The following is a 13,645-nucleotide window of genomic DNA, read 5'->3' as shown; positions in this document are numbered from 1 at the left end:
TTCTCCATTGGAAGAAGACACTTCAGATACCTGTATCAAAGAAAAATCAACAATTTTCCCACTGTTTTCTTCCATCAGCGTGTATGTGCCATACTTTGCATTGTGACCTGGACTATCACATCTTCCATCACCACATAAATCTATTGGTATGTCTGCCTTGGTATATTTTTCTATTATAGTTTTTTGCTGTTTTCTATAGGTGCTATTAATCACTGGAAAGACAATTTCATCCTGCATATTATAGAACTGGTCCTTGTTCACAAAACCTAAGTTCAAAGCATTTGCAAATTGCTTCAATGGCTCATATGTTGAACCAGTAAAGATTGTTGCTGCTGGTATCAAAACATTTCCAGCTGGTTTATTGTGCAACATAGGCTGTGACTTCCACTTGAAGATATGATTTTGTGGCAAATTGCCTTGTACATCACCATGCTACCCACTGTAGATTTTTCAATCTCACATATGGAAGAACAAAATTTGCATGATATGAACAACTCATCTAGCTTTCTTTCAAAAACAATGAATTTTCTCTCTGTGTTTTGCTTATCATCATCCGATTCATTGCTGGAACTTGGTGAAGAACACACATAATCTTCATCACTACCATCTGACAGATCACTTTCAGTTGAGCTTTTATCTATGGTATTCACAGTCTCCTCATGCTCTGAACAATTATCTTCCCACATGATGCATTCTCAATCTGGGTGATGTCATGCATGATTGGTGGTATAACAACAGAAGCTAATGGTAGGTTTGACATTGAATGTGCACTATTGTTCATGGGACTAGAGGTTTTTGAAAAGTTACTGTATTTTATTTTCCTTCTTGGCTTTTTCCTCTGTGCCAGTGTCTGAACTGCAATACTGCGTGTTGAAATCTTTTCACACTGTGTTTCAGCATCAACACTACTTGGAGTATCACTATCACATAGTATTGCCACACTTCTTCCAGCTGAAGTATCTATTTCTGGCTCTATCTCAGTCATGGTCATGGACAATGTGAGTGAAGAGTCTTCAGCATCACTGGGTTGTTCAAGCATACTGGCTAATTCCTGCACATTGTGGAATTTAGATTCATTTAATTAAAAATGTTTCAAGTGTAATGTTCAAAAGAAAATTTTAATATAATGATCTCACTTATATATATCAATACATACTTATTCATGCTCAAGATAAATAATATCAAAATTATTCTGTAAAAATAACATTAATGGGCTACCTCTTGCATCGCTTTTCTTTTCTGCCTCTTACTTGAGGATTCCCGCTCTGGTTTACGCTTTAGAAAGGGGAATATTGAAGGGACACTACCGGGTTTTAATGCTTTTTTTGCTTTCATTCCAAATAAATCTTTCAGGGAACCTTCAAAACAATCTGGCGTGAAATGCGCGCTGCACACATAGCATGAATTAGGTTTAGGCAAATTATCACGTCGAATTCGCCCTAGCCACATTTTACGAATATATTGATCATTTGGCAAGCGATGGTAAGATATTTCACTTCCTTTGGTTTTTTTTGAACAATTAGTGCAACCGGGTACCATACAGTAAGGCATATTTATAAAGAAAGGAAAATAAATATCGAGAAAGAAATACGCATCGAAGACTTTGTGTTTGTTTTGTATATGAAATTTTGAGCGCTACCGCGCTCACCGCGCAGTGACGTCAAGAACGGAAGCCGCTGCTCGATCGCGGCTTCGCTCGCATGTATACAATGGCTGCAGCTTTTACAGCAAAATTTCATGATTTTGTGGTTTCATATCTCCGGTATAATTTTGATTGGAGCTTTCAAACTTTGGAATGTGGTTTGTAAAAATAAAATCTTTCATTTGATAAAAAGTTTTTTTTTGGTCTGATTTCCCCTTTAATCATTCAAATTATAGTGCACTTTTATTGCAAATATAACAGAAAGGTAGAAGTATTAAAACTACAAATGAATTATAAACACCATTGGAAGCATAAGTGTTTTGATGATTATTTGCATTTTGCCCAATTCATATATCAATACAACAAAATCAAAATGTGCTACAACTTCACAAGTATTTGATGCAGTTGCACTTCAGAACATCACAAAAAGGTTACTTAAAGTAATTTCTACAAAATATTGTTTGTTTTTATTTACCAAACCTATGCAGACTTGAGTCTTTTTGAAATTTCATATGAAACTCAATTACAGAAAATCCGTATATATCCAGAGATTTAATATGTACTTTTTTAAAGAAACAAGTAAAATCCTACAATTGTAAAAAGCCATTGCCCATTACATGAAAAGAAGCAAAATAGCAATGATAACAAATAAGCTGACTTCTCTCTCGTGAACCGTGGAGATGAACTATGATATACTTTTTTGTATAGACTAAAGAGTTTAATCGATCAAACAAATTTGACGCTGGTAAGAAAACGACGCACATCTGCATTCATACATGTGACATATAGGTCTTTCGTCGATAGTTATAAATGCATCCTCGTAGGAGCAGATAACTGACAACCACAGTTGACTCGCTGTTATGAATTTAAGGTTTTTACCTTGATTTTCATCAAAAAATTGCTTGCCGAATCCCAAATACACATATACATTTTCCTCACTCTTTGCTCAGGAGGGAGTGGGAAATTGTGAAATTTTCGGAAAAGCGGTCAATTTCGGTAAATCTCAGCGGCAACGGACGAAATCCGCCATGTTTTTTACAACATCCGATATCTAAGGCCGCGCTTGAGATAGCCGCTCCAGTAATTATAGAACTCAATGGATTGGACCGACTGCAAACGCTTGTATCGTCAGCAATTCTATCGAGACGATTGGGACGATCGTAAAACGTGGCTGACGATCATATGGAAACATTTTCAGACGATGGAAACGATTGAAACGCACGTCAAAATGGCGGCAACTAACAGCGATGAGTTTAACTCTCTACATTTTATGGAAGAAGTACAGAAATACGAATGTCTTTATAATAAATTTAACAAAGATTATAAAAACAAGTTTGTCCGCTTCAACTGCTGGAAAAAAATTGCAGAACAATTCAACATTGATGCATCCAAAGCTGAGAAGAAATACAAGAATATCCGCACAGCGTATGGTAGATATCTTTGCAAAAAAAAGTCAATTCCTTCTGGTTCAGGAAGAAATGCTGTACCTGTTCCTTCGGAATTCGCCAATTTAGACTTGTTAACAATGCATATCAACCAGAGAGCTAATACTTCAACAAACATGTCATTTATTCAGGTAGACAATGGCGATGAAGAAAGTATGACAGGTTTAGACAGGGTCATTACAGATGTTGGGGACGTTGAAGAAGAAATCGATGATTGTCAAAGTGCGAACTCTCCACTATCATGCTTATCAAGCCCCAGTCCAGTCTCGTTTGAAGGCGAGTTGAAAACAAGACCACTAGCCGAAAAAATCAAAATAAAATCAAAACGTCCTTGGAGTGGAAAAAAATCAGCGGACGAATTTGATTCTGTCATTTTAAAAACAGCAACATCACTGGCAGGAGTAGCAGAGAGGGTATTACAAAAACCAGAGGCTGCTAAAAAGAGAAAATATGTAGAGAATGATGATGAAGATACTCTCTATTGCAGGAGTATTGCACAAAGAATGAAACGCTTATCTCCACAGATGAAGGGATATCTAAAACTTCATTTTGAGCAAGCATTGTATCAAGCAGAATTTGGTGGTCAGCCATTTCCAAATCCAAATGTATCAAGTTTTTCTGGTCAATTGCCCATGCCCATTCCAACTGTGCCAGGTGTTACTGTTCATCCAATTTCAACAACTATGCCAGTTATGCATTCTGTGAGCTTGGCTCATGGGTGCTACAATACATCAAGGGATCAATATACTACCAAAACAAACTCAAGTGAAAGCTTTGGTTATTCTGCACGTGATTATTTGGCAAAAGGTGATGAACAGGGACAATTTAATAATTTACAACCATTGTAAAAAGAAAAAAAATCAAGTATCATGTTACCATGATAATTAATTGTTAGTGTTTGATTTATTAATGACATTTGCCATAAATACATAAACATCAGGATGAACAATTTAGATAATATTCAAACAAATGAAAATAACAAGTTCATTGTTACATAATTACACTATCTCGGAGTATTAATTCCACAACTCCTAACATGCTGTAGCTGCCAAGGTAATTCACCAACAGGGCTGTTGAAATAATGTTTGAAATTATTCCTTATGTTGTTTGATTCAAATTTATATCTGTTACCCCCAACACGATTAAGCTGTCGGAATCCCCCTTCATCTCCTTCAACCTCATTCCTCCATCCACCAGGCACAATATTTCCAATGTTGTCTTCTGTATCAACAAATCCTGCAGTAATGTATGCTGCATTTTCTGTCAATCGCAAATAGTTATGAAGGCAGACAGATGCTTGAACAATCTTGTTAACCAACTGAAAACTGCCTCTTATTGGTCTCCTAAAAATTCTCCACTTCGCTGACAGAATGCCAAATGCATTTTCAATAGTGCGTCTTGCTCTTGAAAGTCTGTAATTGAATACCCTTTCAAATTCTGAAAGATCTTTCCCAGGATATGGCTTCATTAACCATGGTTCAAAGGGAAAATATCATCACCAACTAAAACATAAGCGAGATTGTGACCTCCATGAGTGGAAGAGCTTGGAAGATGCATTTCTGAGGGATGGTCTTCAAAACATTGTCCGAACTCAGATCTTGAAAGTACACTTGCATCATTTGTGCTCCCAAAATCTCCAATATCTACAATTGTGAAGCAATAATTTGCATCGCATACGGCTAATAACACAATACTATGAAATCCCTTGTAATTGTAGTATGCGGATCCAGCATTTTTTGGGCAGTCCATCATAATGTGCTTCCCATCAAGTGCACCAATACAGTTTGGGAAGTTCCATTCCTTCTCAAACTCATTGGCAATATGCAACCAGTCACTTTGTGTTGCTGGAGTTTTAAGATATTCAATCTTCAGCACTGCCCAAATTGCTTCACATGTTTCCTTTATTATTTTTGACACAGTTGCTCTACCCATTCGGAATGAAAACGAATGTGATTGTTGAGAGTCACCAGTAGCTAAATATCTTAAAGTAATCATTAATCGCTCTGCTTCAGAGATCGCTTTTCTTGATCGACATTTTCTTTTGGCTATCAGTGGGCCAACAAGTGAGAGCAAATGCTCAAAACGTTCTGATGTCATTCTTGTGAATCTAGAAAATGTGAAATATTGACACATTTTTATACTTTTACAATGCATTAAAGAAGCTAGAGAAGTGAAAGTAAATGTTCCATGACATATGACACACAAGACCTACAAAATTAAGAGCGTAAATGTAATATAAGTACAATACTCATACACTCATACCTGAAGTAAAATTCTCGGTCGTAAATACGAAGTTCTCTTACAAGGGTATGATAAGCTCCTAACTCCTCTCTCTTCTGATAAATTCTCCTCACCCAAAATCTATGTTTTCTCCTGTTCATCTTGTCTCGTCTTCTTCGTATAATAGCAAGGATATATAGCATGCTGGACGCCAAAATCAACAGGCTAGCTCCAAGATTGTTTTCTTCCGCCATGTTTGTTTACAGTCTTGCAATGCAGCGATTGGTTTAAAGGCGATTATATGGAAACGTTAAATCGTCCCAATCGTCTCAATCGTCCCAATCGTCTGAAACTTTATGGAACGATTCGGACGATTATATGGAAACTAGGCTTTAGCAAGGCAAGAAAATGGCAGAACAGTTTTCATCAGCAACAAGTGATTGCTCACCAAGTACACCACGAAATTCATCGTGAGTTAAATTAATTGTTTAGCTAAATTAACATCCAGTGGCTTTGAAATTTGTCTTATTTTGTAATAACGGTTTGTGGTCCCCTTTTATGTTTGCATAAAAATACTATACAACGGGTACTGATATATCAATTTTGGCCACTATATATTTCGAAATTGTTTTAGAATCAGTTTTGTTATGAAGTGGACGGCAAAGCATGATGTCGAACTGTGCAAAGAAGTTGTTGTGTCAAGACATTTTGAAACAAGAAAAAAATCTCTTGAAAGAGGAAAGGTGTGGGAAGCCGTTGCTAAGAAGTTAGAGCAACATGACCACCTTTGCTTTCGTGTTGACCAGCGTGCAGTAGGAGACAGAGTGCGAAAATTGCTTGCAAACTATTGCAAGAAAGAAAGAGAAGAAATAAATGCAAGTGGCATTCCTCCAGAAGCAACTGAGCTGGATGATTTACTTGAAGAAATTTATGCTAGAGAAAAAGCTAGTGATGTTGTTGCTGCTGAGGCTACAGCTGCAGAAAGAAGAAAAAATAATGCAGACAAAGAAGCAGCAGAGGAGATAAGGAGAAGGGCTATGGAAAACCTATCCGAAACCAGGAAGCGAAAGGAAAGCAAGCAACGTGGTGCTAGAAAAAAAGTTAGGAAAGGAGGAGATTCTACTTTAGAGTTTCTAAGAGAAAAGGGGGAGAAAGAAAGAAAATTAAGAGAGGAAAGCTTAAAATTGGAAAGAGAGAAAATAGAAATGCAAAGGCTGCAAATACAGAATGAGAAAGAAAGTCAACAGCAATTCATGGAGAAACAAAATCAGTTGCTGCAAAACATGATTGAATTGCAAAGGCAACAAAACCAGCAAATTCAAGCAAATCAAATGTTACTGGTTCAACAACAGCAACAACTATCACAAGCCCTAGTAGCTCTTTTATCAAAAATTGCTGACAAATAAACTAATCATGTTTTTTTTAACAAAAATTGCAGACAAATAAAATAATTTGCAATTATAATGTATGAGAAACAAGAAATATTCACAAAAAAATTATGAGAAATATGTTTGAAGAGAGGGTGGCTCCAACTGAAAAAAATCACTTGTCATATTTGATTGAAGACAAGTTAGAGCATTTCTAAGCAGTGATGCAACTATATACATTTTGCCCACAGAACTTAAGCTAATTTTTAGATTCTTAAAATCAAGGAATTTAAAGTAGTTTATAATGTCACCAAAAATCCACTCCACTGATATTCTCACAGCACTCGTTGACTTATTGAATTCTTCCATTGGCATCTTTAACACAAAACAATTTAAATTTAGAATGTGTGCATTTCATGCAATAGAATGTACACAATAAAATACAGCAATTCAGTACACATATTTACATTTAAAAAATTTAATGACAACTTTATTCAGAGATGGATATAAGAGAGGGGTGTGCAGCCCTCCTAGCTTAAGCTAGATGGGGGTGCAGAAGAAATGCTAATTTCTCTATAAATATTGGTATACTAAACAATTAAGCTGAAGAAATTGTGATCAATGTTTAATAGAGCACCCTTACAAAAACCACCCAATCATAATAAAAACGTAATAGAATTTAACAAAGTTTAACAGGCTACTGCAACAAGTAGCCACTAAAATCTAATCCAACATACTAAAACTACATAACACAAGACACTTGCAACATAATCCTCACTTGAGAACTGAATGCCAAAATAACAACTGGAAAAATATATAAGAAAATCAATCATAACTATTGGTAATAAATTTAATAGAGCACAAATCACAGCAAGGCAAAATTTATAAATAGGGCAAACAGAGTGTATACCTCACTAAAACTACATTTGGTGTTAAAAATGCCCAACTACAAACATATTAACATGTCACTCATGCTTAAAATGATAAACAAACCCTCCATGGTTTGAAACTGAATGTTGCAAATTATTATCAGTTATAATTCACACACAAACATCATGAATCATTACTGGATTACTTGGTTAGCTGGTTGATTAACTTAATTTATAGTTTAGCAAGTTGGCAAGTTGCAACCTGAAATATTACAGCGTTGGTACAAGTAAAACTCTGACAAGTTTGTGTTTTAAGTAATACATTTATAATAACACCTCAAAAGTTTGAAATTTATAATTCAGAGTGGACGAAAACGCAAGAGATTTTAATTTTGGACTTCTATTCACCTAACATACTGACAACTCTATAGCAGTAAAATAAACACTCTATATTGAAACATGTAATTTTTACCAATAACAAACCTTTACGGACTTGCCAGCAATTAAATAATAGTCTCTCACCTTATTTCTTTCACGTTTTGTCACAAAATTCCATGATCTTCCAAAACAGTTTGCGTTTTAGGCGATTATTATCCAAAAAATCGCACTTTTCCAATATTATTTTATAGTAGGCCAGCGTCAAGTTACTGGCCAGAGTAATGGCGGATACGGTGGCCTACAAGTACGGTGGCCCACAAGTACGGTGGCCCACAAGGGGCATGCAACTTCCATAAGTCTGTTGCTGCAAATTAAGTCGGATGCTGCAAGTTAAGTCTGTTGCTGCAAATTAAGTCGGTTGCTGCAAGTTAAGTCTGTTGCTGCAAGTTAAGTCTGTTGCTGCAAATTAAGTCGGTTCATGCAAAATAAATGTACTTTAGCAAATATATCATGAAGTATTACCATAACTAAGTTAAAGTTGAATCATTGAATAAGTAAAGAACATCAACATCCAAAAGCGTTTTAATATTATTTGTTATACTTGTTAATGTACTGTCAAATTTGTGGAGGCGTGAATCCCGAAGGGGCAAAATTTTGCTGCCATTGCGGAAAGGAGCAACAAAAGGTGAAGAATAGTGGTAACAGTGATGGGATTTCAATTTCCAGTAACAGTGTCAGAGGACTCAGTGCACACCTTACTACGTCTATAGAGCATAATGGGATAATCGTTGAGTAATAAGGGGCCTGGACCCAACCGTTATTGTTGTTTGTCATTCGTAAACGAATGACCTTTGTATTTTGTCTCTCAATATATATTTTACAAGATCCTCATTTCGTGAAATAGACTAAGTCTTATCTATGACAAACAACAATTAAAACGACCTATAACGGCAGACGAGCGAAATACAGACGAAAAGATCGGACAATCCAACACTATAAGTAGTTCGAAACGCGACACGCCATCAGCAACAACACGGAACCTATTTGGCCAAGGGCAGGAGCATATCTACGAAATTTATTAACCCGAAGGCAGCCATACAACCAAAGTAACGAGCAGCACCGGTAAAGGCGTTAATAACACTCCTTCTGACCCCGAGATAAAGAAAAAATTGCAGTAAACACCATCATCTTATCGATCGCTGATATTTGGCGCCATTTTTCCGGCGGCGTTGAATTACTCCGAGTACTTCCCATCCACCAGAGGCAGGTCATAACCTTACGTGTGCACGAAAATGCCGAAGTACAAATGCCCCTATCCAGACTGCGATTACGAGACAGAGGAAGCTGAGGACCAACTCGCAGCGGTATTGTTGCAAATCCACTCGACCGGCGTTCACAATAACAGCCAAGCAACGAACACACGCACGGGCATCAACGCCACGGCGAAGATTGAAAAGGTCAGACGGCCAACTATATCCGCTGCTGGGTCCAGTGAGGAATGGACATACTTCCAAACGCGCTGGCAGGATTATGTCGAAGCCACAAAAATAACCGGCAAAGACAAAGTAATCCAATTACTCGAATGCTGTGACGAAACGCTTCGTAAGGACCTCACCAGAAACGCTGGCGGCACCCTCACAAACAAACCCATCGACGAAGTCATGGCTGCAATCCGCGAACTCGCTGTACGAGAGGAAAACACGATGGTGGCCCGCATCAAACTACACAACATGCGCCAGGACCGTGACGAAACTATCCGCAGCTTCGGTGCACGTCTTCGTGGACAAGCCAGCGTATGCAAGTTTACGATTAACTGTCCCAACTGCCCAACAGAAATCAACTACACAGACAACATCCTACGCGACGCATTAACCGTTGGAATCGCCGACAGCGACATCCAAATAGACTTGCTCAGCGATAAAAATCAAAATATGACACTGGAAGAGGCATTTCTGTTCATAGAAGCCAAAGAAGCCGGCAGACGTTCGGCCACCCACCTACTCAATAGCCAAAGCATCGATGCTACCAGAAGCCAATATCGCCGCAGCAAACAAGACAATATGACCCAGGGCGTGCAAACCAATAAAACTGGGCCATGTTCCTACTGTGGCAAACATGGCCATGGTAGAAACGCCCCACCCAATGTCCGACGACAGGAATGCCCAGCCTACGGCAAAACATGCGATAGCTGCGGACGCCTAACCACAACCCCATGTGCAGAAGCAAAAACAAAACTAAGCGTCGGGACGCAAAACACAACAAACCGAGACCAAGAGGATGCAGTGTTTGACAACCTATGCATGACAAAAAGCCATCAGCATTGCAACAACGGAATCCTGCTAGACCACCATACTTACAATGACATGAATGACCGTTGGGTGAAAAAACCGTCACAATCCCAACCGTTCCTCCATATAAATGCGAAGTGTCACCCAGAGGACTACACAGCCCTCGGGTACACCCTGCATTCTACAAGACATCGCTCAGTCACATTGAATGCTATGGCGGACACTGGATGCCAGAGCTGCCTTGCTAGCATGCATATAATGAAACGACTAGGACTACGCCAGAAAGACCTGCTTCCAGTCACTATGCGCATGCATGCTGCGAACAACAATGGCATCGATATCATCGGTGCAGCCATCGTGAGATTCTCTGGTCAATCCAAAGACGGACGAGTGTTGGAGAGCCGTCAAATTGTATATGTCACTCGTGACTCAAATAAACTCTTCCTCAGTCGTGAGATGCGCCGCCCTGGGAATCATCCCAAACAGCTTCCCCACCGTGGGAGACACAATGTCAGTAGACATACATACTAACCAGTCTATTCACGTTGTAGCAGAACACCCATCAAAGCGCATCGCCAACTGCCGCCACCTAAACCCACAGTACTGCCCTTCCTGCAATCGAAGATAACCGAAAAAATAGAGGACTGGCTGCTCCATCACTACAAGTCCAGCACGTTTAACACTTGCGAGCAACAACACTGCCACGCATGGAAGGTCCACCAATGCGTCTCATGATTGACCCAAATGCGAAACCTAAAGCACACCATACACCAATCCCAGTCCCTTTACACTGGCAGGACGAGGTGAAAGCTGGCCTTGACCAAGACGTGGCCCTCGGCGTGATTGAACCCGTCCCAATCGGCGAGCCTGTCACCTGGTGCCACAGGATGGTCATCTGTGAAAAGAACGGTAAACCACGACGAACCGTTGACCTACAGGCACTAAATGCAAACGCCACTAGGGAGACCCACCACCCAGAGCCCTTTTCACCAGGCACGCTCTGTTCCCAGTGGCAAAAAGAAGTCAGTGTTCGACTGCTGGAACGGTTATCACAGCGTTCCCCTTCACCCAGACGACAGACACCTCACCACCTTTATCACTCCCTGGGGTCGCTATCGGTATAAGTCAGCACCACAAGGGTACATTGCCTCGGGGGACGGTTACTCACGCCGGTTCGATGAGATTGTATCACACATTCCAAACAAAACCAAATGCATAGACGATACCCTACTTTGGGCAGATAACCTCACCCAAAGTTTTCATCAGGCTGTCGAATGGTTAGATATCTGCGGTCGAAACGGCATTATCCTCAACCCAGACAAATTTGTCTTCGGCTCAGATACAGTCGAGTTTGCAGGGTTTGAAATCACATCAAACTCTGTTCGCCCAAGCAGGAAATTCATCGATGCTATTCGCCATTTCCCAAAGCCGCGCAGTATCACTGACATCCGCTCTTGGTTTGGCCTGATCAATCAAGTCTCATACGCATTTGGAGCCACTGAACGCATGCTACCGTTTAGAAAACTGCTAAAACCCGGCACGAAGTTTTATTGGGACGAGGAACTTAACACACTCTTTGAAGAATCCAAATCCGTTATCATAAATGAAATCCACGAGGGCGTTCGCATCTTTGACAAGACACGTCCCACTTGTCTAGCCACTGATTGGTCAAAACACGGCATCGGCTTCTGGCTACTGCAAAAACACTGTGAATGCCAGTCGACTGGACCCCTATGCTGCCACACCGGGTGGAAGATCAGCCTGGTCGGCAGCCGCTTCACACATGCTGCTGAATCCCGATATGCACCGATAGAAGGGGAGGCACTGGCGTCGCAGACGACAAAGCCAGGTTCTTCGTGCTCGGTTGCACCAACCTCACAATCGCCGTAGACCACAAACCCCTGCTCAAACTATTCGGTGATCGGACATTGGAAAACATCCCAAACCCCCGCCTACGTAATCTCAAGGAGAAGACACTGAGGTACAGATTCAAAATGATCCATATCCCTGGTATCCGTCACAAAGCCGCCGATGCGATCTCCGCCACCCCACAGGTCCAGAGAACCCCACCATGCTTTACCTCCAGGACGACATAGCAGAGTTGAAGGACACTACCATACACCGGCTTTGACGAAACCATCGCTTCACTCGCTTCCCTAGCACTTACAAACGTCGCCACAACCTGGGACAGGGTGCGCATGGCAACTGCAAGCGACACCACTATGCACGATCTCATGAATGTCATTGAATCTGGCTTTCCAGCTTCACGTAATGACCTGCCAACACCATTACAAGAATACTACCAGTTCCGCCACAGCCTCTACACAGTGGACGGCGTCATCATGTACAGAGATCGTGTGGTTATCCCACCACTGTTACGCAAAAATATCCTGGAAGTTCTACACTCGGCACACCAGGGCATATCATCCATGACATCCCGCGCAGAGGACTCAGTCTTCTGGCCGGGAATCACCTCAGATATTGCAGCAATGCGTACGCAATGCAACCACTGCAACCGGATAGCACCATCCCAACCCAGCGCACCACCCACACCAACCATCTCACCAGCCTACCCCTTTCAGTGCATCTGTGCGGATTATTTCCACTACAAAGGATCCAACTATCTCGTAATCGTAGACCGTTACTCTAACTGGCCTATTATCGAACGAGCCAAAGACGGTTGCGACGGACTAATCAATTGCCTACGTCGCGTCTTCACCACCTTTGGGATCCCAGACGAATGCGCTACTGACGGCGGACCAGAATTCACCGCCGTCAAAACACGGCAGTTCCTCAAACAATGGGGAGTACACCACCGCCTCGCCTCCGTTGCATTCCCGCACTCAAATTGCCGCGCGGAGGTTGCCGTTAAAACTGTGAAACGCCTCATCACGAACAATACCGGCCCCACTGGTAGCCTCAACACAAACGCCTTACAAATTGCTGTTCTACAATATCGTAACACGCCTGATACCGACACGAAATTATCACCGGCCCAATGTCTTCGGTAGACCCATTAAGGATTTCATACCAATTTTCCCCGGCCGTTATAGGCCACACGTCACCTGGAGGGAAACACTCAATGCTCGCGAGGAGGCTTTACGAAACCGGCACATGAGAGCGGCGGAACGTTGGTCAGAACACACAAGAAGATTACCACCTCTGTCCATTGGACATCACGTAAGAATACAGAACCAAACAGGACCGTACCCTACGAAATGGGACAAGACTGGAACAGTCATCGAAGTCCTTCAACACGATCAATACCGCGTCAAAGTCGACGGGTCCAACAGAATTACACTAAGAAACAGAAAATTTCTGCGGCAATTCACACCTGTACAAGAGCAGTTACCCAAAAATACTATTGATACGGACCTGCTGCTGATACCAAAAGTCTCAACGGAGAACCTTACTCCCAACAAAACGACAGCCAGCA

General features: G+C 41.0%; 3 protein-coding genes and 2 long non-coding RNA genes across 5 annotated transcripts; 3 read left to right on the top strand and 2 right to left on the bottom strand.

Annotated features, from left to right (window-relative positions):
• Positions 1-679: 679 nt before the first annotated feature.
• LOC124451336 lies at positions 680-1,588 on the top strand. The gene is made up of 2 exons (XR_006950414.1): positions 680-747; positions 898-1,588. It is a non-coding gene; the product is annotated as an uncharacterized LOC124451336 (long non-coding RNA).
• Positions 1,589-2,830: 1,242 nt separating this feature from the next.
• On the top strand, positions 2,831-3,935 carry LOC124452225. The gene has a single exon (XM_047002806.1). The coding sequence runs from the start codon at positions 2,844-2,846 to the stop codon at positions 3,933-3,935; it is 1,092 nt and encodes a 363-aa protein (XP_046858762.1). The 5' UTR covers positions 2,831-2,843.
• Positions 3,936-4,554: 619 nt separating this feature from the next.
• LOC124452224 (putative nuclease HARBI1) lies at positions 4,555-5,561 on the bottom strand. Its single transcript, XM_047002805.1, has 2 exons — positions 5,350-5,561; positions 4,555-5,194 (listed from the first exon to the last, which is right to left on the bottom strand). Exons 1-2 carry the CDS (start codon positions 5,559-5,561, stop codon positions 4,555-4,557), a joined length of 852 nt encoding a protein of 283 aa, XP_046858761.1.
• A 393-nt stretch (positions 5,562-5,954) lies between these two features.
• Positions 5,955-6,741, top strand: LOC124452223 (inner centromere protein-like). Its single transcript, XM_047002804.1, has one exon. It carries the CDS (start codon positions 5,955-5,957, stop codon positions 6,711-6,713), a length of 759 nt encoding a protein of 252 aa, XP_046858760.1. The 3' UTR covers positions 6,714-6,741.
• A 531-nt stretch (positions 6,742-7,272) lies between these two features.
• On the bottom strand, positions 7,273-8,198 carry LOC124451335. Its single transcript, XR_006950413.1, has 2 exons — positions 8,066-8,198; positions 7,273-7,478 (listed from the first exon to the last, which is right to left on the bottom strand). It is a non-coding gene; the product is annotated as an uncharacterized LOC124451335 (long non-coding RNA).
• Between the last annotated feature and the right edge of the window lie 5,447 nt (positions 8,199-13,645).

The sequence above is a fragment of the Xenia sp. Carnegie-2017 genome, unplaced genomic scaffold (assembly GCF_021976095.1).
Source record: "Xenia sp. Carnegie-2017 unplaced genomic scaffold, XeniaSp_v1 HiC_scaffold_24, whole genome shotgun sequence".
Classification (NCBI taxonomy): Eukaryota; Metazoa; Cnidaria; class Anthozoa; order Malacalcyonacea; family Xeniidae; genus Xenia; species Xenia sp. Carnegie-2017.
This window is presented reverse-complemented; position numbering and strand designations above follow the sequence as displayed.